Source organism: Gadus macrocephalus, chromosome 14 (assembly GCF_031168955.1).
Source record: "Gadus macrocephalus chromosome 14, ASM3116895v1".
NCBI lineage: Eukaryota > Metazoa > Chordata > Actinopteri > Gadiformes > Gadidae > Gadus > Gadus macrocephalus.
Genome location: NC_082395.1, coordinates 4,572,370 through 4,594,076, shown reverse-complemented (window position 1 = coordinate 4,594,076; position 21,707 = coordinate 4,572,370). Strand labels below are relative to the sequence as shown.

Genomic DNA, 21,707 nt, shown 5'->3' with positions numbered 1-21,707 from the left:
CTTCATAGATAATGTGTTAACATTTCCGGAAGAGTCTTCATTTATGCTAAATTATTTATACAGCATGAACAAATATACGTAATCGACGCATCGATCGTATGTCAACGTTTATAAACAAATACAAATGAACTGGGGACATGCTATTGATTTATATATAGATAGAAATATAGAAAGAAAGATGTGCAGCAATGTGTATGTATACTGTCTATCAATTTAAAATAATATTTAATATGAATGTAAAGCCACCAATTAATATCGGTAGAGAAATATTAGCATTATAATACATAATAAAAACAGTGCTTTTTATTCTGAAAAATCTGTCCATTCAGTCACTTCTATGTCATTGTATGTTGGACTGTGCCAGGTATTTTCATTCTGCAGCCGGATGTTTGTGTGTCAACGCTCTTCCTCTCTCGACGCTGATTGGCTGAAACACACCTCTACTCTCTTCTGGATGCTGATTGGCTGAAACACACAGATTCCATGGTTGTTTTTTTTTGTTACCGTCTGTCAAGTAAGTCTTTGTTTTACATTACCTGTAAAGCGCTGACATTTTCCATGAAATATAACCCACTGCTTAAGCTACGATCAACACATCACATCGTGGCTGTGTGTAGAAACTCATGCACATGGAACTCTTTTAATGCATAGTTGAGGCTAGCTAGTCCCTGCTAAAGTTAGCCTGGTAGCTAACAGCGTAGGGCTGCTGTAGCTAGCGTTGCTACCCTGGCTCATACTCGGAGCTGGAGGAGTGAGGAGTAAACACTACCTTTTTATTTCAGTTGTATTACCTGATGTTAGCAGGCGCTCCTTGCTGGAAGGTTAACGTTACTCTATTGTTTGTGGTTTATCTCCAGCTGCCTGCACTAATGTGTCATTTTTCCAGACTGCATTATATGGCTTGAGAGTCCCAGTCATATATCAAAAGTCAACGGTGTTCTGGATTACTCTTGTAAAGGCGCCTGTGTGAACTCTTGCTGCAACTAAATGTGCCCCATCATTTTAATGTTGGCCAGCTAAGTGTATAAATTATAATGGTATTCACTGTCTATGTTCTTCTATAAGTTGTCACAAGATAATTACAATTAACAGCTTATTAGATGAATATGGGCTGTTTCACTGATCAACTTTATTTAACTTAATTTGCCTGTGATACGATGCATATACACCAAATATATTATTCCTGTGAGCTAGAATGTGGGAGCAAGGGATATATTGGTAAACACAAACCTGTTTCACTTCAGTTATCATGTTTATCCTTTTACCCCAGTAATATACCAGACCAGCAAGCCACTACTTTGGACCACTGACAGACTGTTTTATCCCAGCTTGTGTCTGCTCACTATGGTACGAATAGGCACACATATTCTCAACGCTAAAAACGCTGCAGTTCAATCGATTTGATTCAGCTGTGTTCAAGCCATAACAACAACAACAACTACTAATCCCTTCTTATTAAGCGTGTCATGTTCTCTTCTCCTCTCCATACCAGATGTCCCGTGCAGCAGAACATTTCCTTTACGAAATGTGACAGGATGCTGAACCATCAATGCATAAGGAACCCGGAGCTGCATGAGGAGCTGCAGATCCAGGCTGCGGTGGCGGCTGGGGATGTGTGCACTGTCCGCAGAATGCTGGAGCAAGGCTACTCCCCCAAAGTACGGGACGCCAACGGCTGGACGCTGCTCCATTTCTCTGCCGCCAAGGGCAAGGAGAGATGTGTACGGGTCTTCCTGGAGCACGGAGGTGAGAGGGTTTGGTTATTTTGTGGTTGACAGCATTTTGTTCTCAGGTATAGCTTATAATACGTTGTTGGGGTTTGGATGTTGAAGTCGGGACATAACTTTGGCTTTAGGAAGCAGTTAAACTTTCCAAAAGTTTTTCCAAACTGGTCTGAAGTGGGAATGGGAAATGAATAATTTGGCGGTTTTGTGCCTTGAAAACAAATGGATATTTTGAAAACTTCCATGCTGTTTAATGTGTCTAATTTTCCTGCACTCTGGCCATTATGCACAGCAAGCATCTGCAGTTTATGTACTGTTCAGTACTTGCACTGATAAGGACCACTTTGTCAGTTAGAAAGTGGGTGGATCGATATTGCGTTTTATAACACCAAAAAAAACATATACCCATGAAGAAGTTCCTATCCTCATCATCAGGGCAGTTCAGGTTCATGAAAGAAACCATATGACCTTTGCACCCTTGTTGTCCTGATTCTGTGATTCCTAAAAACTGTAGACAAAAGGCAGAGCATTTTCAATTTAAATAGTGTTTAAAAAAAAAAAAAGTTAAGTTGCTGTTTAACACTAGATTTGGATGGGTGACACAAATGTTTGCATTTAAGTGTCTGGAAGATCCCACTATCAATGACGTTTATAGTTTCATACACTAGAGGGCATTATTTCTCCGGAGGGAACCGTCTCTACTTGTTTCCACTGAAAAGCAGAATTTAGTCTGTTACCACTTGAATAGAATGCAACAAATTCTCTGTTTTATAAACACATTTGGTTTGAAGTTATTGAAAAAATAAATATTTGTTTTGGTCTGTCAATTTTACTCTATGTTTGGGTATTAAACAACCAGCCATTAAATTAGAATAATGGTAGTTATAGTCCTAAATAGACCTACTGTTTGTCATGGCTCCGAGCAGTTTCTGACGACAAAGTTTCTCTTCTTCTCACAAGAATTGTACATCTTCTTAAAAGCAGATGGATGCTTATTTTCCTTCCTAAAGTTTGCCAACATGTGCATACAACAACAACACCTCTTTGACTTCTTCTGCTGATGGCCCGACACAGCCAATACTTACAGCACAAAAAATACACTGATAATGTCCTGTCATAATACACTGAATTAATCTCCATTTTTGTTCTTAAAAAAAAATGTTTAGTGAGATATCACACAACACGTTTTATGTCTCTGGTGTCTCCAATTGGTTACGACAACACCTACATGAGAGTGAACAAAGCTGACGGTATGATGTGTATGTTTAATTAGCAACCCAATGGATGGATACACTGCAATAATCAACACTTGAAGTTGACCGACCCTGCTTCTGCCACCAGCACGTCCCACACCTCCCTAACCCCCCCCTCCTGTCCCCCCCCTGTCCCCCCCCAGCGGACCCCACGGTGAAGGACTTCATCGGCGGCTTCACGGCGCTCCACTACGCCGCCATGCACGGGCGCGCCCGCATCGCCCGCCTCATGCTGGAGTCGGAGTTCCGCGGCGACATCATCAACGCCAAGAGCAACGACGGCTGGACGCCGCTGCACGTGGCGGCGCACTACGGCCGCGACTCGTTCGTGCGCCTCCTGCTGGAGTTCCGGGCGGCGGTGGACCCGCTGAGCGACAAGGGCACCACGCCGCTGCAGCTCGCCATCATCCGGGAGCGCTCGAGCTGCGTGCGCATCCTGCTGGACCACAGCGCCAACATCGACATTCAGAACGGCTTCCTGCTGCGCTACGCCGTCATCAAGGGCAACCACGCGTACTGCCGCATGTTCCTGCAGCGCGGCGCGGACACCAACCTGGGCCGGCTGGAGGACGGGCAGACGCCGCTGCACCTGTCGGCGCTGCGGGACGACGCGCAGTGCGCGCAGATGCTGCACGCGTACGGCGCCGACACGAACACGCGCAACTACGAGGGGCAGACGCCGGTGGCGGTGGCGGTCAGCATGTCGGGGATCAGCCGGCCGTGTCTGGACTTCTTACAGGAGGTCACAAGTAGGTGGACCCTGACCTCGGCCGTGTTTTGCGTTAAGCTGTGCCGGTGTGGTGGTGGGGCTGGGCTGTAATATATGCATCAACATGGCGCAGTTAGTTAGACCCCATTTGAGACTAATCGCTTTTCGAGTTCAATGATAAGGCAGGCAGTCTTTCATAATTCATGTTTCTCCTTCTTTTACAACCCCAAGGGTTTACATCAGTTACAGTCAGTTTTCACAGAGTTACCTACGCAATGTTGACGTAAACCATGAAAACACATATTTTGTTAATGTGTGTTTTATTTATTGCGTGCCTTTACAAATTAATAAAAATGCTGCCTTTATTGCTTAAGTTAGTCAAGCTTATAGCTTCATGTCTTGAAGCTTCACGATATGGATGGTGGTGGTTTATTTGCACATAGGGTATATAGATGATGCATAACTATAAACTAATATGTTCAGAGAATTTCATTGGAGATGTAGAAAAAGCAGAAACATAAATTATGAAAGAAGAATTTATGCCTGCCTTATCTTTGAGCTATTAAAGCGATTAGGACAGAAAAGGGTCTGGTTTAGAGGCAAGTGGTCCATGTGTAGGTCCAAGTCACAGGGAGTGATGGACTATTTTCTTGTAAGTTGAGAAGAGGAGAAATCTCAGACATGTACAGACAGAAAGCGGGCACGCTGCCAACAGGAGGTTATAATGACCAGTGTTCATTCACAGATCAAGCCCTGGTTGAAGAGGGGGGGGGGGGGGGGGGGGGGGGAAGACCACATTACCTGCAGCACGAATGATTTAGGCTCGAACAATGCCCGCATTCCTCCGCTGCCCCCCAAACTTTGATATCAAAGATATCAAAGGGCTGCGCTGCGTCTGAGACAATGCCCTTCACAGGGTCTCTGAACGCCGGGGCAGATCACATGACCGCCGGCTTATTGATTACAGCAGCACCTCGGTGGATTAACTCATCCTCCCTCGGCCATGAAAACCTGTCCCACGCAGGGATGAGTGGCAGCCCCACTCTTTTGAAGGCTAACACAGACGTATCGCTGTCGCAGCCCTTAGCTTTTTCTCACGTCAGAGAGAGCGGCCTGAATGGCACAGCTGCATCTGGGACTCCCATGACAAAGCGGCCTATTTTCATAAAGCACTGCCATGTTGCCCGTATATATATTGAAGACGTTATTATGCGCAAGCATAGTGAAATGTTTTAAGCTAAACAATAGTCGTGCTGTATATAGTCCGCCCGATAGTCATAGTCCGAGTGTATTAGTATATTCCCAAAGGAAACCAAACCAGAAACCAAACCACCTCCCACCCCTTCAAAGGATGAAGGAATAACGTGTGAAACCTTGGGACAAAAATGTAGGGTTACAAAATGAAATGCAATGAATTTGTTATTCTCAGTGAATCTGTTTATTCCCTGAGAACAATTTCCCCAATGGGACAATAAATTATCCATCTATCAATTGGATTGGCCTGTATATTTATCCGAATGGCAGGTCAAATAATTGTTATTTTTTATTTTTCTGCACTGTGGCAGCGTACCGTCACGCGTCTGATTTAAGAGAGCGATTCCCACCCTGTTCCCACCCCTTGGTGGTTAACGTCAGCGCTGGCTCATAGCAGATTGATGCAACAGTAGAACTCCGGGACTGTATGACGGCTGTACCCCAGGCAGAACCTTTGTCGTGGTCCATGTCCGAGCTGCGACCCATTGTGGGTGTTCTGATGATAAAGCACGCACGAATCACTTCCTGGAAACAATGGCATTCGTTTTTATTTGCATTGTCAATTTGCCTTATCTTTACCCACGACGGCACGGAATAACCTTTTTCTTCTTCTCTTCTTATGTTTCAGGACAACCTCGGACTTTGCAAGATTTGTGTCGTGTAAAAATACGTCATTGTATCGGGCTTCAGAGCCTGAAGTTCCTGGACGAGCTACCCATCGCCAAGGTCATGAAAGACTACCTGAAACACAAGTTTGACAATGTGTGACCGCAGACACCACAGCCAAGGGGAGTCCGCCTGTGGACTCTCTGTTCTCATCAAGACTATGCAATCAAGGCGTGGGGGCGCACTGTTCGTACATCCCTCAACATTTATATTGCCCTCGTACCACGGAGAGTGTACATTCGGTCCTTTGGTTCTCTGCAGTGACTTTTTTTATTTATATGAATTTATTTTGAGGAGGTGCCGAAACAGCAGAGATCCGGCTTATCTCGGTACCTGGGTTATTTCAGCTGATGGATGAAATAACACAGCAGTTTATTAAACACTCAAATTCCCTAATAATGATGCAGATGATTGTTGCCTCTCGATATTTTTGCTAATTGGACCGATTGCCATGTGCATATATGCCAGTACGATTTGATTTGATTGGTGATTGTTAAATAGGATTGCTCACCAATATGTTTGTTATGGGGATCGAAAAGTGAGTGAAAGGTTATTCTACTAAATATGGGTTGATTTTCCTTGGACCGCATAAAGCATTAATAGGTTATGGTTTTGAGTAGACAAGTTACAGGACTTGTTGCTTGGACTGGCTTTACATCTAGCACGCAAAAGCAGGATTGGTCATGCCGGAGCATCAGGCGAAAATTTTCTTGGCGTGCAAGAGATTGGCGTGCAATTGCCTTCAAATACTGCCATTTGAACAACTGTTGCATCAGAGTGTGATGAGTTATTTCATCCTGTTTCATCTTAAGTTATTTGGTTACAAATGTATTCACTGTGCTTTAGGTTTTTTCTGGAAAAAATGTATTAATGTTTACACAATCACCAGAAGCGAAATGTAAATATGTAACAATGTACAGCAGATATTTTTGTAGATTTATTTAAGCAAAAATCTTCTGTACGTATTCCTGTGTCTTTTGAATATGTTGGAAAGTATTGTACTATGTTTGGTGTGATTCATATAAATATTTTGTTATGTTCAAGTCGAATAATTTGTTCCCTTTTGTGAGAATGACTTCACTATGTTTAGGTCTGAAAGATCTCAAGTGTCATGGTAGGGGGTGGGGGGATTTATTTTCTGAACAAAAAATGTCTCTGAAGAACTGTGAATTTATTAACACATCCTTAAAGTTGGAAAGTGTTGGATATCAGGTTCAGCTACCATCACTATTACTCTATCGGTGAGTGACGTTATTTAATACGGCCATATTTGTCGGTTGGAACAAAACAACGATGAAGCTCTTATAAAACACATAGGATTGCTGGGTGATATTTTTTCATGACCATAGTTTCACCACCCTTTACATGCTTTTGGATATGTCCGAGTTTTTATGCCACATTTTGTATTCCAGACTATTTCTTACCGAGAGCTGTGAATGACGGTCATGAGTGAGTTTGGTGTGACCTACATCGTCTGCCTTCTTCATGCCTGGTTGCTCAAGAGTCTTCCCAGTCAGGGAACTGTACTTGTCTTACGAAGCTCTTCTGCGGCTGTGAGTCTTCCACCCCAACTACTGAATGTATATAGTATGCAGGTTTTAAACTAAAACTCAAGATGTGTCAATAAATCTAAAATAACTTGTGATTTGATTGTTTTCATTGGTTTCTGTGAATGAGTCAAATGAGAGTATGAGAACTTTGTATGTAAAGTAATCCCTTTGTTCAAATTTATTTGGAATTAAGTTGTTTGGGTAAAGCTGTGATAATCTAGCTTTGAATAAACGGTGCAGGAATTGTTTTGGGGAAAAATGGCATCTTCTATAAATGTTTTTTCAGGCATGGATAGTATTTTAGGCCTTGTAATTTGAAATCACTATTCTTATTTGTGTATTTCATTTGCATATTATCTTTATATATTTTGTTTTTCTTTAGTATAGAAGAAACTAACTATGTGTAATATATATCATTTTATTTTCATATCTATTTATCTTTATATCCATCCAGCCACTCCAGTTGGCATAAGTGTTGACAAGATATGTGGAAATCTGTTTGGTTAGATTTGCATGCTCACGCTTGCAGTGGAAGGACCGGGGGCGAAACACACTTTAATTCTCCCATAGTTGGTTGTCGTAATGATAAAAAAACGGAATTGGCATTGCCTCTGGAGCTGTGTCACTTTACAACATCTCCCCCCCCCCCCCGTTTGCCTCTTATTTTATTTCCTCTAGCTATGTTTCCAGAGAATGCTCCTAAGACTGGGTTTCTGCTTTCCAATCCATTTGTCCTCTTTAGGGAACAGTCAGACAAGCCGGACTAAGCTGAAGTGACCTAATAGCGGGGAGTGATATATTTATGTCTTACTTTACCCAACATGGGGTGCTATCATTGAACGGGTCACTGGTAGGATTACATGATAAGACAATGGCTTCCCTCTGTTGCCGGGCGAGTCTTCAGACAGTGGGAACAATACCGGTGCTGTAAGACGTCTGTGTACTTCTGAGGGGGACCCGGTGTCGTGTAAAGAAAAACCTAGCTCTGCCTCTCAGCCCTGTACCTGATGAGGTGGTACGAGCACTCCAATGCTCACAAGGGATCGTCTACATAGGGCCAACACTGGATATCATTTTGGCCTTCTTCCCAGTAACTTGTTTGTGTTGCATAGTTATCCATTCTTTGAAGCCCAGGGAAGAGATTTTCTCTTTTTGGCATAATGGTTTTAGCCCTGAAGATCTGTAATGCACATGAAAGGAAACACAAGCCAATGCTGATTACCTGACATGTTTTCACGTTTAAATCCAGCTTTTTGCTGTAATTATCATATCATCATGTGCGTTGCCTTTTTCCCCCTCCTAATCCTTTCCGAACTCTTGAATTAATGTCGCTGGAGATTGCTTTTCTGTGGCTGTGGGCGTTCATTTTGGCAATCAAACTAACACGATTTTGAGATTTAGGAGAAACACAATATGGAATCCAGGAGAGGCCTCTTACAGGATGTGGACAGCAGCCAAACCGAGAGACTGGGAACGTTAGTCACTTGGCTTATTGGATCCTGAACGTGACACCTGTCTGCCAAGGTTCCAGCAGGATAAGACAATGTCAATACAAACAGGAACCCAACAATGTATCCTGTCTTGCAAAACATTTAAGACAAATAGTTTGGTTGATTCTAAGAAATGCCATTAGAACCACTAAGCAGCATTTATTTTTTGTTTTTCTTGTTTATGAATGCCTTAAAATGTTCCAGTCCCATGAAACTGGAATGGCCCTGCAGGAGCAGCAATTTAAATGCTTAAAAAGCGGCATCCTTTTCATCTATCTAGACCTACATTATGAATGCAATTTTTCCTTCCAATTTCACGGGCGTTCAAAATTGTTGTGAGATGAATGAGGGGGAAAAAATAAAATGAAACGGGATGGCATTCCAGAAGCGGCGATTGGCCGAGTTCCACGGGACCTTCTCAAGGGAGTCTTTATGTTATCGCCCGATCCGGCAGATGAGCCAGCATCAAGGGTCAGCGGTGTGAGACTGGAAACAAAGGGCCCTCTTTCTGACAGGCCCTCCACTCCCTTGTTGCCAGCACCAGCTGTTGGCTGCACCATTTTATCAGGACTTAATTTTGTGGTGAACCCCCACCCTCCTCCCCTCCCCTGCCTTGTTGCCAGATGCAAGATCCACTGAGGCAGAACTAAAAGGCCCATTATTGGAATACCCTAGCACAGGCATGCCAGTTGCCCACATTCCCTTATTCTGAGCCCTGCATGGCACCACAACATCTCTGTTCCACTGTAGTATCTGTCCTGGTGTGTCCATGTATACCTGATAAGGTATATCAACTGTGTCACCGTGGTAACAGTAGTCAGAACCATGGCAGTGCCACCAGACAAGTACATTCACTGGCACTGCATGGGTCCATGGAATGAATCTGTGATAACAATCAGCCGCAAATCAAGGCGTGTTTCACAGGGCTTAGTTGGATTCCTGAATTCAACTAAACCCGAAGAAGCACATTTGGTGATTTGGTGACAGTGGAGTGTGGGAACTCCTCCTGCTGACTGTGCTCTTTGGGGTTTGAGGAGATACACCCCCAGTTCCTCTCTGTGTGTGCTCCTCTTTGACCTCCTGGGAAGTGACTTCTGTATGCCGTACTGAGACAAGACCTCATAACGAAGGTTTTTTACATGAGTGTATCGATCATAAGATACGAAAGCACTTATTGGCTTTATCTTGGAAAAAACACAAACATTCTGTTTTATTCGACGTATGTATGACACAAGTAATATTGAAATTGAAAAAAGATTTTACATTCATTCAAATATGAACAGGCACAACGTATAACATCTGATGAAGACATCCACACACTGCGTTGCGTTGTTTCATTTTTTAGTCAATAATGTCAAATGATCTCTTTCCAACCCCCCTCCTGTTATTTTACTTCCTGTAAACATACTTGATATATCATGTATTTTTCTCATAAACATGTCAATCCGGGACTTGATTGTATTTAGTTGATTACAGAGACTAAAGAGTCCGCAGCTGCAGTGAAAGATCTGACGTTGGCTTCATTCACCCCCATGTTTAATCACACAGTCTGCCTACCATATGCCATTGGGGATGGAGATGACTTGGTCGGCTGGGGCCCTCACCCCCAGTGCAACAGCAGTCTCACCAGTAAAGGGCTTTTCCATCAGACCTTGTGTTGCCGCTACTCCACCATATTGAAAGGACCCAAGAGAGTTGTTGTAGGACTGTAGTAGTACTGAGTAGTATTCTATAATCCTAAATCAATGAGGGCTAACGTTTGTCATGTTTCACATAAGCAAAGTTGAGGCAGTTTCAAACATGACAATGTTTGAAACTTCCCCATAAAGACAACTCATTTCCCAATGAATTATAAAATAATCACCAACAAACCATTACTAACATTCCAATGCTCCTGGGATTCCAAAATGGAGGCAGTCATCATGTTCAAGCCCAGACGATTGACGTGAAATGACAACCATGCTCTAGTCACAGAATACTGAGAATAGTACATGCTTTTCCAATAACAATTATAATTTGCAATGCTTGTGGAAACCACAGAGCAGACTGCTGATGTAGAGGGTGTTCTCAGAGTTTGTTCAACGCTAGCACATTTCATTGAGGTGCGGTGAACAATTGTCGATGGGAGTCATGGCTTGAGTGGTGGATTTTTAATAAATATATTGAAGGCAGCTTTACCGAAGCTAGACTGTATAGGAATGTAAAATAAACTGTTGGTGTGCAGCGCTTATCATGGAGCATGGTGGCATTCTAAAATTCCAAAATACATGTTTTAATTTGGTTTGTAAATAAATGCATGAAGATATCATGAAGATTAATTCTCGAAATAAGCGGAACCACCCTTTTATAATCACTTGACTTTGTTTGTAGGCTATGTGTTAGTGCCATGGGTAGCCTGTGATTATAGGTCTTTACTGTCAAATAAATAACCTCCATATTGTATTTTTGAGTAGTGATTTGCCCTGTCATGAGTCCAAGGGACAAGGCTGTGCGTGACACACACAAGGATACACAGAGCTGTTTATCATAAGCCTACTGTATTGCATTGTGGTTCCCTGTTTGGCATGACCAAATGTAAATATTGGGTATTGAAAAGGAAAAGAACAAGAATTGATCCCTGGGTGAACCCAAAAATTTGAACGTGAAGTAGTGTGAGAGAAACCAAATAGTTACAATTTAGGTACAATATGACCGAAAATAGTTGAGTGCCAACGCCAGGAACCTCGATTCCTGAACCGCAGTACAACACACTCTACTGCTACAGCTATGTGAACCATTTCTATTCATTTATCCGTTAGTTCATGCTTTCAATTCTATTTTTGAACAGTCGTGTAAACAGTACTTCAGAACCCAGTCCATGTTGTGTGGGCGTTCTGCAATGAAAGAAAACGGCTATAGAACCTTTCTTAAAAGGGACCAAAACAACAATTGGCCAACCGACCTTTATACAATCACAGAGGACACTCTATACAGTGGCAACATAGGGGTGGCCTAACCCCTCTCTCCCAGGCTCACCAACTAATGGCTCTCATCTACGGCATGCCCTCAAAAAAGGAAGCAAACAGGGCAACAGCCCTGTAGAGTAGTCTCAAGTCACACCATTCTCATCATTGTCTCTGTTCGCTCTTTACATGGAGTGGCTTCTTCGGTGCCCTCACTTCACTTTCTCCCCAGCGAGAAATAAAATCTAAAAGCCTCAAGAATCAACCGTGATTGCCCGCCTGAATGGGACAACCTGCATCTCCTTTAGCTTGTTACCATATTTAAAAGCCAGGAGGCCTTTCATTCAGGAATCCCCTGACTTTTCTTGTTCTTTTTGGGGCATTCCTTGGTGCCCCTCTACTCCCCGACCGGTGCATTGAACAAGTTTGTTTTTGGCTGCACTGAGTGCTGTTTTGTCTGGATGGAGAGGGCCCACCGTATATCCAATAACATTACAATTTGACTGTCCCTAATAAAAGGCTTGAAGTGACCCTGGAGGTCGACGCGTAACAGGGGAAAACAGGCTCCCGGGGGGGGGGGGGGGGGCAAGCACAGTCCCGCCTGTGTTGATCCAGAGTGCAGCAGGGCCCTAGCCCCCTAGCCCCACAGCCCAAAGCAGTGGAGAAGACAGGGCAGACCGAGCTGGGCGAATAGTAGGAGAGAGGGGAGAGTGAGAGCGTGCCAATGAGGAGGAATGAACTGGATACGTGGTAAGGAAGTAATCAGACGAGCGAGGGAGATAGTGGGTGAGAGAGAGGGTGGGAGAGAGAGACGGATGGAGAGAGACACGGAGAGATTAGGTTGGCGATATGCATGAAAATAAGCACACGAGAGAAAGATAGCTATCGGTTCGAACCGTGTGAGTGTAATCCTGGGGTTTGCCCTACGGTGTGTACTGTGGTGGGACACACTCACACGAGATGACCGCTGTAACGCTGAACAGTAGAGGAGAAGCAGGCAACCAGCCTGGATGGTGTGGGCGACTGAGACAGCATTGCGGTCCGGGCCCTTTCCCCCCCCCCCCCCCCCCCTCCACACACAATAGAGTGTATTGATTCGACGGCTACCCAAAACACTTCCACCCGAGCCGCGGAGCACTGCTCGCCTCAGAGCCTCACAGTGGAAGACGAGAGCGGCTGATATGTCCTCAGTGGCTGCCATTAAAGCATTGCATTTCTCAGCACGAACAGACGCCTAAGTGTGTGCATACGCATGCACGTGCGTGTGTGTGTGTGTGTCCGTGTTTGTGTGTGTGTGTGTGTGTGTGTGTGTGTGTGTGTGTGTGTGTGTGTGTGTGTGTGTGTGTGTGTGTGTGTGTGTGTGTGTGTGTGTGTGTGTGTGTGTGTGTGTGTGCGTGTGTGTGTGTGTGCGTGTTGGCCTGTAGTCTATGCCATTTTTTTTCAGGAGAGCCAGAATCGAGAGCTATTACAACATGTAATTGACGGTGAGAATTATGCAGGGATAGCTTTATATCATTTTGTTTAAAAAATATTTTTTTGTGATACAGAAAATGTTGAATTAACAGGATATTATCTATCCCTATGCTCCGGCATGGATCTTCCACTGGTCTGGTTTGATAGTTTGGTTTATTGATTTGATTACATTTGCATACAGTCTTTCACAATGTTAACAGTTAGTGTTCGTGTAGTATTTCGTGTCTGTACAATTACTGTAAAATGAATAATGTGTCGGCGTTTGGTAAGAATTATAAGAATTTTCATGAACTGGTAGATCCCTTTATAGACTGGTAGTAGAAGCATAAAGGAAACGCAAAGATTACAATAACATATCATCTCATCATTTCATTATGGGATTATAATCGTCCCCAGATGACATGCACGTCCCCATCATCTTACTACCATCAACACACACACACACACACACACACACACACACACACACACACACACACACACACACTACACAGACGTACCTAGACATAATGTACTTGCACATGCAGACGCAAACCCACACATCCTTAGACAAACACACACACACACACACACACACAGAAACACACACAAAGTAAGCATCTAGGGCCATGGAGGGGAGATGTAAACATGGTTCAGTCATTCAATACATCACATTAGAGCAGTGCTTCTGACAATGAGGTCTGCCCGCACACACAATAGCGCTAACTCTTTACTGGTCCTGGGAGAGATGACCTGGGGTGTACGTGGACCCCGGGATACACAATCTCTCAGACTGCCTTTCAGCCCAACAGCTCCCCTCTGGAGCTTCAACGGGGCCGTCCACACTTAGCCAACAGGTAGATGGCATATTAAGAGGAAAGTGATACACATTCGTGCCGGTTGGTTCCGAAAATGCATGGAAAAGAAAGAAAATAAAAGGTGTTTTGTTCGATGTGACCGCCTTGTTTTTACCTGCATTTAACCTTATTTTGTCAGAACGTCAATAATAAATAAATAGATAACAAATAATGTCGCTTGTGAATTTATTTTTGAACTAAATTACATTTACATTTAGGGCATTTAGCAGACGCTTTTATCCAGAGCGACACAATAAGTGTATTTGTCAGAAGAAAGATAAACAGCAATAAATCGCTGGCGATACAGTAAGGATGTTCCTTAGGATGTTAGTTGAGTAAGTAGTAATTAGTTAGTACTATGCTTCAGTTATTAACAGCCTAACTTGTAAGTGGCTTTAGATAAAGGTGTCTGGCTTTTGTCGGTTGTTAAATGACTAAATGTTGAGGTTGAAAAATGCTATTTTGTATTATTTTATTATTTCATGTGTGGAGGGCAACGCGATTGTAAAAGAGCAAGGGAATTGGTTCTTATTAAACTTCTCAAATTGTTTTTCGCTCACAGCTATTTTCTTTCACAATACTATTATTATTAATCAATTAAAAATAATAATAATAATTAATTAATAATAATAATTACAACAACAATAATACCACATTCTGTTATTTTTTCACTATTAAATTTTTTTTTTGTCAAACCAGCATAATATGGAGAAGGCCTCATTTTCCCTCCTTCCCGTCTGCCCGTCGGCACCCCCGATTGTGCTGATGTCATCGGGTACGAAAGACAATCTACAGCCGACTGGAAACAGGCGATGAGAGACATCCATACCTGCGCTGCCTTCTTCCTCCTCGAGCACCGCTTGTCAGTGCACTTTGGAAATTTGCTCTGCTCAGGGACACAACGTCCTCCGCTTCAGGGCCTTAACCGGCCGGCAAAGCGACCGCGGGGCCGTGGCCCTGCATGAGAAAGGCTCAGAGGGACCGGCCTGGGGCCCCCACGTCAACGCTCAGGGGGCTCACTTTCACCGTCCCTGGGGGGGGCTGAGGACGAGAGCGACCTGTCACAGGGGCTCGCATGGCCCCGGCTCAAACCAACAGTCAGGATTAAGAAACCCCATCAGCCATACGTACAGTACCTCTTCCCTGGGTGGGGTGCCACACAGAACACACAGACAGGAGTGTTAGTGTCATTAGTAGTAGTAAACAATACATTCATAATTTGTAAAAAAAAAAAATACAAAAAAACAAACAAGGGGCAGCTTTTGCCTGTGTATGACCCAGTATCTATCCTAGACCCAGTATTCACATACAGATAACATTTCACTTTATTTGATAGTGCACATTTTTTTAGAAGATTTAGAAGAAGATGAAAATGCACCCATGAAAATGTTATAATGGAAAAATCTCAAAAAAGGGTTGGTTAGCAATTAGTAGTTACCTTTTTTTTTGTAGTTAGTAAAAAATATGAAATTCTTCCTGGTGTATACCACAGCTTTATGGGCTGGGAAGGGGCTGATTTAGCTCTTTCTCTTCCCCTCAGCCATGTTCTGGTGTTTGCCCTACAGTGTGTGTGACCACCATCAGGCCGGTCTCTCCTTTATCTGGGCCTGACTAAATATATTCTGCAACAAACGGAGGAACGAAGAGTTCTCATCAGCGCCTGAAAAGAGTCTTTGTTCTGGAGGCTCGAACACCTGGACACTGTTAACTCAGTCGTCCAGCCCTCCTACACCACCACCACCACCACCACAACCACCAACACCACAACACTCCACCATCACCAACCCATGTAAACTATTATCCCCACCACCACCACCACCACCACAGCCACCAACACCACCACCTGGTGTCAACGCCAGGACCTCCTCCACCAACATTATCAACAGGATCAACACAACCTACACCCTCCAACACCACTTACACACTCACCATTCCCACATTCCCTCCAACTCCACCCTCCAACTCCACCCTCACTATCGCCACCCACCCACCTCCCATTCTCTTCCTCTTTCCAACACATTGTCCTTGATCTCTATCCCTCTGATATGTGTCTGAAAGGTGTATGCATCCTTTGTTTTATGCAAGCAGTCGGAATAAGAGAAACCCCTGCACTTGTTTGACATTAGTCTGACTCACTTCAACACTGCAAAATCCAAGTGTTAAGTGCCTTCAGTCTAAGGTCAGGGAAAACCGTTTTAAGTTAAATTAATTAAGGGACACATTACGGTTAATTTAACGCCAGCCGCAGATGTGTGCGTCGTGTTTTGTGCGCTATCGTGTTTGAGCGCATATCGCAAGCCACAGGTTAAATAGTAGATAATTTGTCAAACTATTTAACCTTCAACCAACATGGGCAGAAGTAACACAAACGATCAATTCTCCTAAATCTTAGTCAGTTTACAAGTTTCAAGTAAACATGTAACAGGTAACGTGACTCCATGTATCATTGTTTTTGTTAAGTGGCAATTTAACGATAACAAGCTCCTCACAAAAGGTCCAGTGGCTCAATTAGCCTCTCTCTGCGATGATTTTAATTGGCTCTGAAGTATACTGATGGGAGGGGACTTGACCTTCGTTAGAAGGTGTGCTACGCCAATTAGCACGGGCAGCCATGCCTGGCAGAGCAGGTCACCTGAACCAACTTTCCCACGACAGGAGACCCCCCCCCCCCTCCCCTAGTACCCCCTTTGTATCCAGCAACCTCCACTCTTGAAGCATGTTGATTAAAACGGATTAATAAACAGCTTGGCTACAAGTTGGTCTACAAGTTGGTCAACGAGGGCCCGAAGCCCAGAGGAGATGCACCTGTTTGTGTCCACGTTTTCTTTTAAGGAAAAGGATTGAAGAAGTAAGGACGGCGATATGTACATCACGAGTATGCTGCAATTCTTCCTGAAATGTGTTTTGATAAAGATAAGTGATTGTAATTTTCATTGGCCAGGGGCAAGGTTTTCCGTCTTAGAGGCATGTAGCTTTTCCCCTTTTTTTTTTTCTTTTCACTCTTTTCCCCACCCCTTGATTTTTATTCTTATAATCTCCTTCTGTGCCTGTTTGTCTTCATAGCAATTTCCCCAGTTCTCTCCCTCTGTCCCTTTTCTTTCATCCAATTCTTGCTCCCCCCCTTCCTCTCTCTGCCTCTCTCCCTTTCTCCCTCGCTTTCTCTCCCTATCTCCCTCTAGGTCTCTCTCTCTCTCTTTCGTTCTCTCTCTCTCTCTCTCTCTCTCTCTCTCTCTCTCTCTCTCTCTCTCTCTCTCTCTCTCTCTCTCTCTCTCTTTATCTCATTAGGAAGTGTTAGCAAGTTGCTGAAGTGAGAAATGAGGCTGCGAAAGCTCGTTGTCCTAATTAAACTTTGACATGAAGAGTGACAAGAGGCGACGAAGGGGAAACAATGGCGGGCTGTGTTTGAGTAGGAGTCCACAGAGAAAGAGAGGAACTGCTTTTGTCCGCTAAGAACAAAGCGTTTGTTTGCATGTGTCCAACTCCATTCAACTTCACAAGGTCCAGGTGCAAAAACCAACCTCGCGAGCACCATCACAACTCATCACACCTTCGCGCCACTGACGAAGGCCTCGAAGTCGTCCCGCATATGCCCGCCAGAGGCAGATCAAAGGCGCGCTGCTACAATGTCAATATTGTGCTAGAGAATGAATTCTGTCTCATTACTTACATCGTGGGCACAGCCAATAACTCAGGTGTGAAATTGTTGCTCTTGACTCTCGGCTGTTTTCCAAATTGTCCGCAAATCCGCACACACTCACACTTGGCTGCTACACGCACACGCACACGCACACACACACACACACACACACACACACACACACACACACACACACACACACACACACACACACACACACACACACAAACACACCATATGCACATACCATACACACACTGACACACACAGACTTGCATCGTCTGTGTGTGTCACACACACACACACACACACACAAACGGACACACTCCCTCTTTCGCCCCTCTCTCGCTTTTTTCTCCCTCTCACACACACAGACACCCACACGCACTAGCCCTCCCTCCACTCTCTCTCTCTCTCTCTCTCTCTCTCTCTCTCTCTCTGTCTCTCTCTCTCTCTCTCTCTCTCTCTCTCTCTCTCTCTCTCTCTCTCTCTCTCTCTCTCTCTCTCCCTCTCTCTCTCTCTCTCTCTCTCTCTCTCTCTCTCTCTCTCTCTCTCTCTCACAGACACACACCACACACTCTCCCTCTCCCCCCTCTCTCTCTGTCTCTCTTGCACTCTCTGTCACACACACACAAAGACACACACACGTGCACACACACACACACACACACACACACACACACACACACACACACACACACACACACACACACACACACACACACACACACACACACACACACACACTGTAAATTGCGATGCGTTCAATTGTTTTGTTCCATTATAGCCTTTGAAATGTTTGAATGGGAGAGAGTAAAACCTGCAATTTGCCCCAAGGTCAAGTTGCAGATTAAAATAGATAGGCCGATCTAGTTTATCTTTTGGCCGGTGATAATAATTAGCTTCACAAATGCAAAATTTAAAGTGGTCTCCTGAACAGCTTTGCGTTAGATGAGTGCTGTTGATATTTTAATCGGGGCGGAGTTCAACGTCCCTCAACTGTTCATTGCGGAGGGAGGAACTCGGCGTTCTTATAAAGCCCACTGAGGGAGTGTAACGTGGTTCAGTAGAGAGCGGACTTCTGGACTATACCAGTGACGTAGCATGGCCACCAATGGAAAAGCAGAGAACGGAGTGACCGAGGAGATTCCTGCTTTACCGTTCCCCCAGCCGGCCAAGATCCAAGACATCCATCATACCAAGGTAAGACACGATGCAGCAACAATCAAGACAAGTATTACAACGAACTTTGCATTGATTAAATATGAATATCTCACGTGCACTTGCAATGAAAAGGCCTTTGCTCAACGATTTATTTTCATCCTAGTTTATAAGTCACAAAGGTGTCTGTGAGAAATAGCATGCGTTTTAAAAGTGACCCCTTATTTCCGCAGCTTTTTATCAACAATGAATGGCACATTTCCAGCAAAGGGAGAACATTCCCGACTGTGAACCCAGCGACAGGTGTCAAGATCTGTGACATCCAAGAAGCAGACAAGGTACAGCCTACGACTGTGCTCGTTTCTAAGTGATTTCCTCATCAGCGTCAAACATTTTCGGTGGATTACTTTCTCAGCTAAACCCTGATTCCAAACCGTATGCTTTTTTAAAAAGGCCAGGTCTATTTATTTAATTTATGAATTTGTTATTTCACTAGAATCGTAGCAGTGCATCTCCGTTTCGGCGTTTAAAATGAACGCACGTCAAGCCTTGAGCGTGTGTATGGGTGTGTGAGACATTGTCCTACGTGCAGGCAGATGTGGACAAGGCGGTGGAGGCGGCCAAGGCTGCAGGTGAGCGGAGTGCCCCGTGGAGGAAGATGGACGTGTCCAGCCGCGGGAGGCTCCTGCACAAACTCGCAGACCTGATCGAGAGGGACCGCGTGTTTTTGGCGGTAGGTGAAGCTTATTTCATGCAATGTAAATGATGCATGATGATCATGTCACTTTAGTTGAATCATGTCACATCACGCCTATGCATACAACCGTGGTTATTCATTACAAGCGCTAGTGTGTGTTTGTGTGTGTGTGTGTGTGTGTGTGTGTGTGTGTGTGTGTGTGTGTGTGTGCTGATGTGTGTGTGTCATAGTAAGCCTTTAAGTGTGTGTGTGTGTGTTATAGTATATATGTGCGTGTGTATCATAGTGTGTGTTTGTGTGTGTGTGTGTGTGTGTGTGTTGTAGCATAAATGTTTGTGTGTTTGTGTTTTATAGTGTGTGTGTGTGTGTGTGTGTGTGTGTGCGCGTGTGTGAGAGTGTGAGTGCGTGTGTACCGGTGGGGTTGTGTAACATAATGTTAAATTAGGGTGCGAGGGCTACGTAAAAAAAACAGTTTTCTTTATCGTTGTTGAAAACAGGCCATCAATATTTGAATTGTATTTTGCCTTGGCCTCCATAATGCATGACATCATAGCATCCCCTCGCCCAGCCGTTCCAGCTTTCACTCTGTCTTTATCTCTTGCATGTAAAGTTCCTTTGACTATAGTTTTTGACCACATTGTTTTTAAGGAAATCCCCTTTGCTCTGCCATTCTCTCTCTTGGGTTGCCAGGGCGCATTAGGGGTCTGAAGTTAACGTGAACCCTTACAGATGTGAATGAAGTAATAATATGTGATTGCATGTGACTGTTAATTGCAAACATGCACTGCAGCGGGGGTGTTCATAGGGTACGGCTAATTTCACTAAACTTCCAGCTCTGTTCTGGGAAACAAGGACCAGATTAATCCATTTAAAAGGAGGAGGAGATCGCTCTGACGGGATCCCAAATCACCGTGGCCCCCTATTTGCTCTGAGAGCAGTGGCCTCATCGAACATGACTGCAGTGAACGCCGAAGCCTTTGTACGGAGATAGAGACAGATAGTGGATAAATAAACAGGCTGTTGCTTCTTATTTGTGTTTCCTTAGACACTGGAGACCATGGACACAGGGAAACCCTTCCTGCAGTCCTTCTTCATCGACCTGGACGGCAGCATTAAGACTCTGCGCTACTACGCCGGCTGGACTGACAAGATCCACGGGAAGACGATGCCCGTAGGTCAGTGTGTTAGCGGGCCTGGTTGACCCCCTCATGTCCAGGAAATACACCGTTATTTTACCTTTTTTTACGTTGATATTTATTCTAATTTATTTCATCCGAAAGTTTTTTTTGCGGTTAATAATCCATACAAATTCCCCTTCACATATTTATTTGAAATTAATATTTGCATAATAAACACATATTTCCCTCTACAGATTTCTTTAAAATACAGATATGCGTTTGCATTTCTTTAAAATGCTTTTACTTAACGGCTACAGTACAAAACCTGTCGAACTTTAAAAAACCGGACAGCATTGTCAACACAACATATTGTTACATACGATGCACTGCTATGCGTTACCCGTATTTGTTAATAGTTTCCCCTGGGGTGTCTGAATCCCGCCTGAGTCTCTTGTTAAAGCTTCTGGAACGCGTCCTTTAAGCAGTCCACTCCACTGATCCACACCCCTGAAGGAAACAAGCTAATTAGAACTCAAATCGGGGGGGGGGGGGGGGTCGCTTGTAGATTGTCCCCAGCCCTGGGTGGTAATCTCACCCTGCAGCCTCTTAATACGTCCCCCCCCCCCACCCCCACCAGCACCCTCCCCCCCCCCCCCCCCCCCCCACCCTCTCCTCCCTCAGCCCTGTCTCTTCTGCACCGGTTAGGATGGCAGGTAGACAAAACACACGGGGCACCTCTTCTTTCCTCCCAATTACATTCCAATAGAGCGGCGAGGAGACGCAAAGCCTGCGCGGACAAAGGGAGGAGGATGGGGGTGAGATGGCGATCACTGAGGTGTGACAGTGAGCGGGGATTAGCGAGGCCCGGAGCCAGACGAGACGCTCCGTATCTGTGGCCGGGCCTCCGTTCAGTCTCCCCAGATAGAGACGCTCTCAGAGTAAAGAGAGCGATCTGGGGGTTTTACCTCTTAAAGCGCACGCGCAACACTTGAGCACCTCACAGTGTTCTTTAGATGTGTGTGTGTGTGTGTGTGTGTGTGTGTGTGTGTGTGTGTGTGTGTGTGTGTGTGTGTGTGTGTGTGTGTGTGTGTGTGTGTGTGTGTGTGTGTGTGTGTGTGTGTGTGTGTGTGTGTGTGTGACACCGTACACAGGGGTGTACACGCATCAGGGTGTGGAAGATATCCCCACACTCGAGGG

General features: G+C 44.5%; 2 protein-coding genes across 4 annotated transcripts; both read left to right on the top strand.

Annotated features, from left to right (window-relative positions):
* Nucleotides 1–399: 399 nt before the first annotated feature.
* Nucleotides 400–7,251, top strand: asb7 (ankyrin repeat and SOCS box containing 7). 3 transcript variants are annotated; one of them, XM_060070819.1, is made up of 5 exons: nucleotides 400–514; nucleotides 1,271–1,347; nucleotides 1,493–1,746; nucleotides 3,121–3,726; nucleotides 5,569–7,251. In XM_060070819.1, the coding sequence occupies exons 3-5, from the start codon at nucleotides 1,536–1,538 to the stop codon at nucleotides 5,706–5,708; spliced, it is 957 nt and encodes a 318-aa protein (XP_059926802.1). In that variant the 5' UTR covers nucleotides 400–514; nucleotides 1,271–1,347; nucleotides 1,493–1,535; the 3' UTR covers nucleotides 5,709–7,251. The 3 variants fall into 3 exon arrangements, with proteins under 3 accessions (XP_059926802.1, XP_059926804.1, XP_059926803.1); XM_060070821.1 differs by having other exon boundaries at nucleotides 421–486; XM_060070820.1 differs by lacking the exon at nucleotides 1,271–1,347 and having other exon boundaries at nucleotides 440–514.
* Nucleotides 7,252–18,567: 11,316 nt separating this feature from the next.
* Nucleotides 18,568–20,608, top strand: aldh1a3 (aldehyde dehydrogenase 1 family, member A3). Its single transcript, XM_060071615.1, has 4 exons — nucleotides 18,568–18,737; nucleotides 18,929–19,033; nucleotides 19,288–19,428; nucleotides 20,438–20,608. The coding sequence occupies exons 1-4, from the start codon at nucleotides 18,639–18,641 to the stop codon at nucleotides 20,591–20,593; spliced, it is 501 nt and encodes a 166-aa protein (XP_059927598.1). The 5' UTR covers nucleotides 18,568–18,638; the 3' UTR covers nucleotides 20,594–20,608.
* Nucleotides 20,609–21,707: the final 1,099 nt, after the last annotated feature.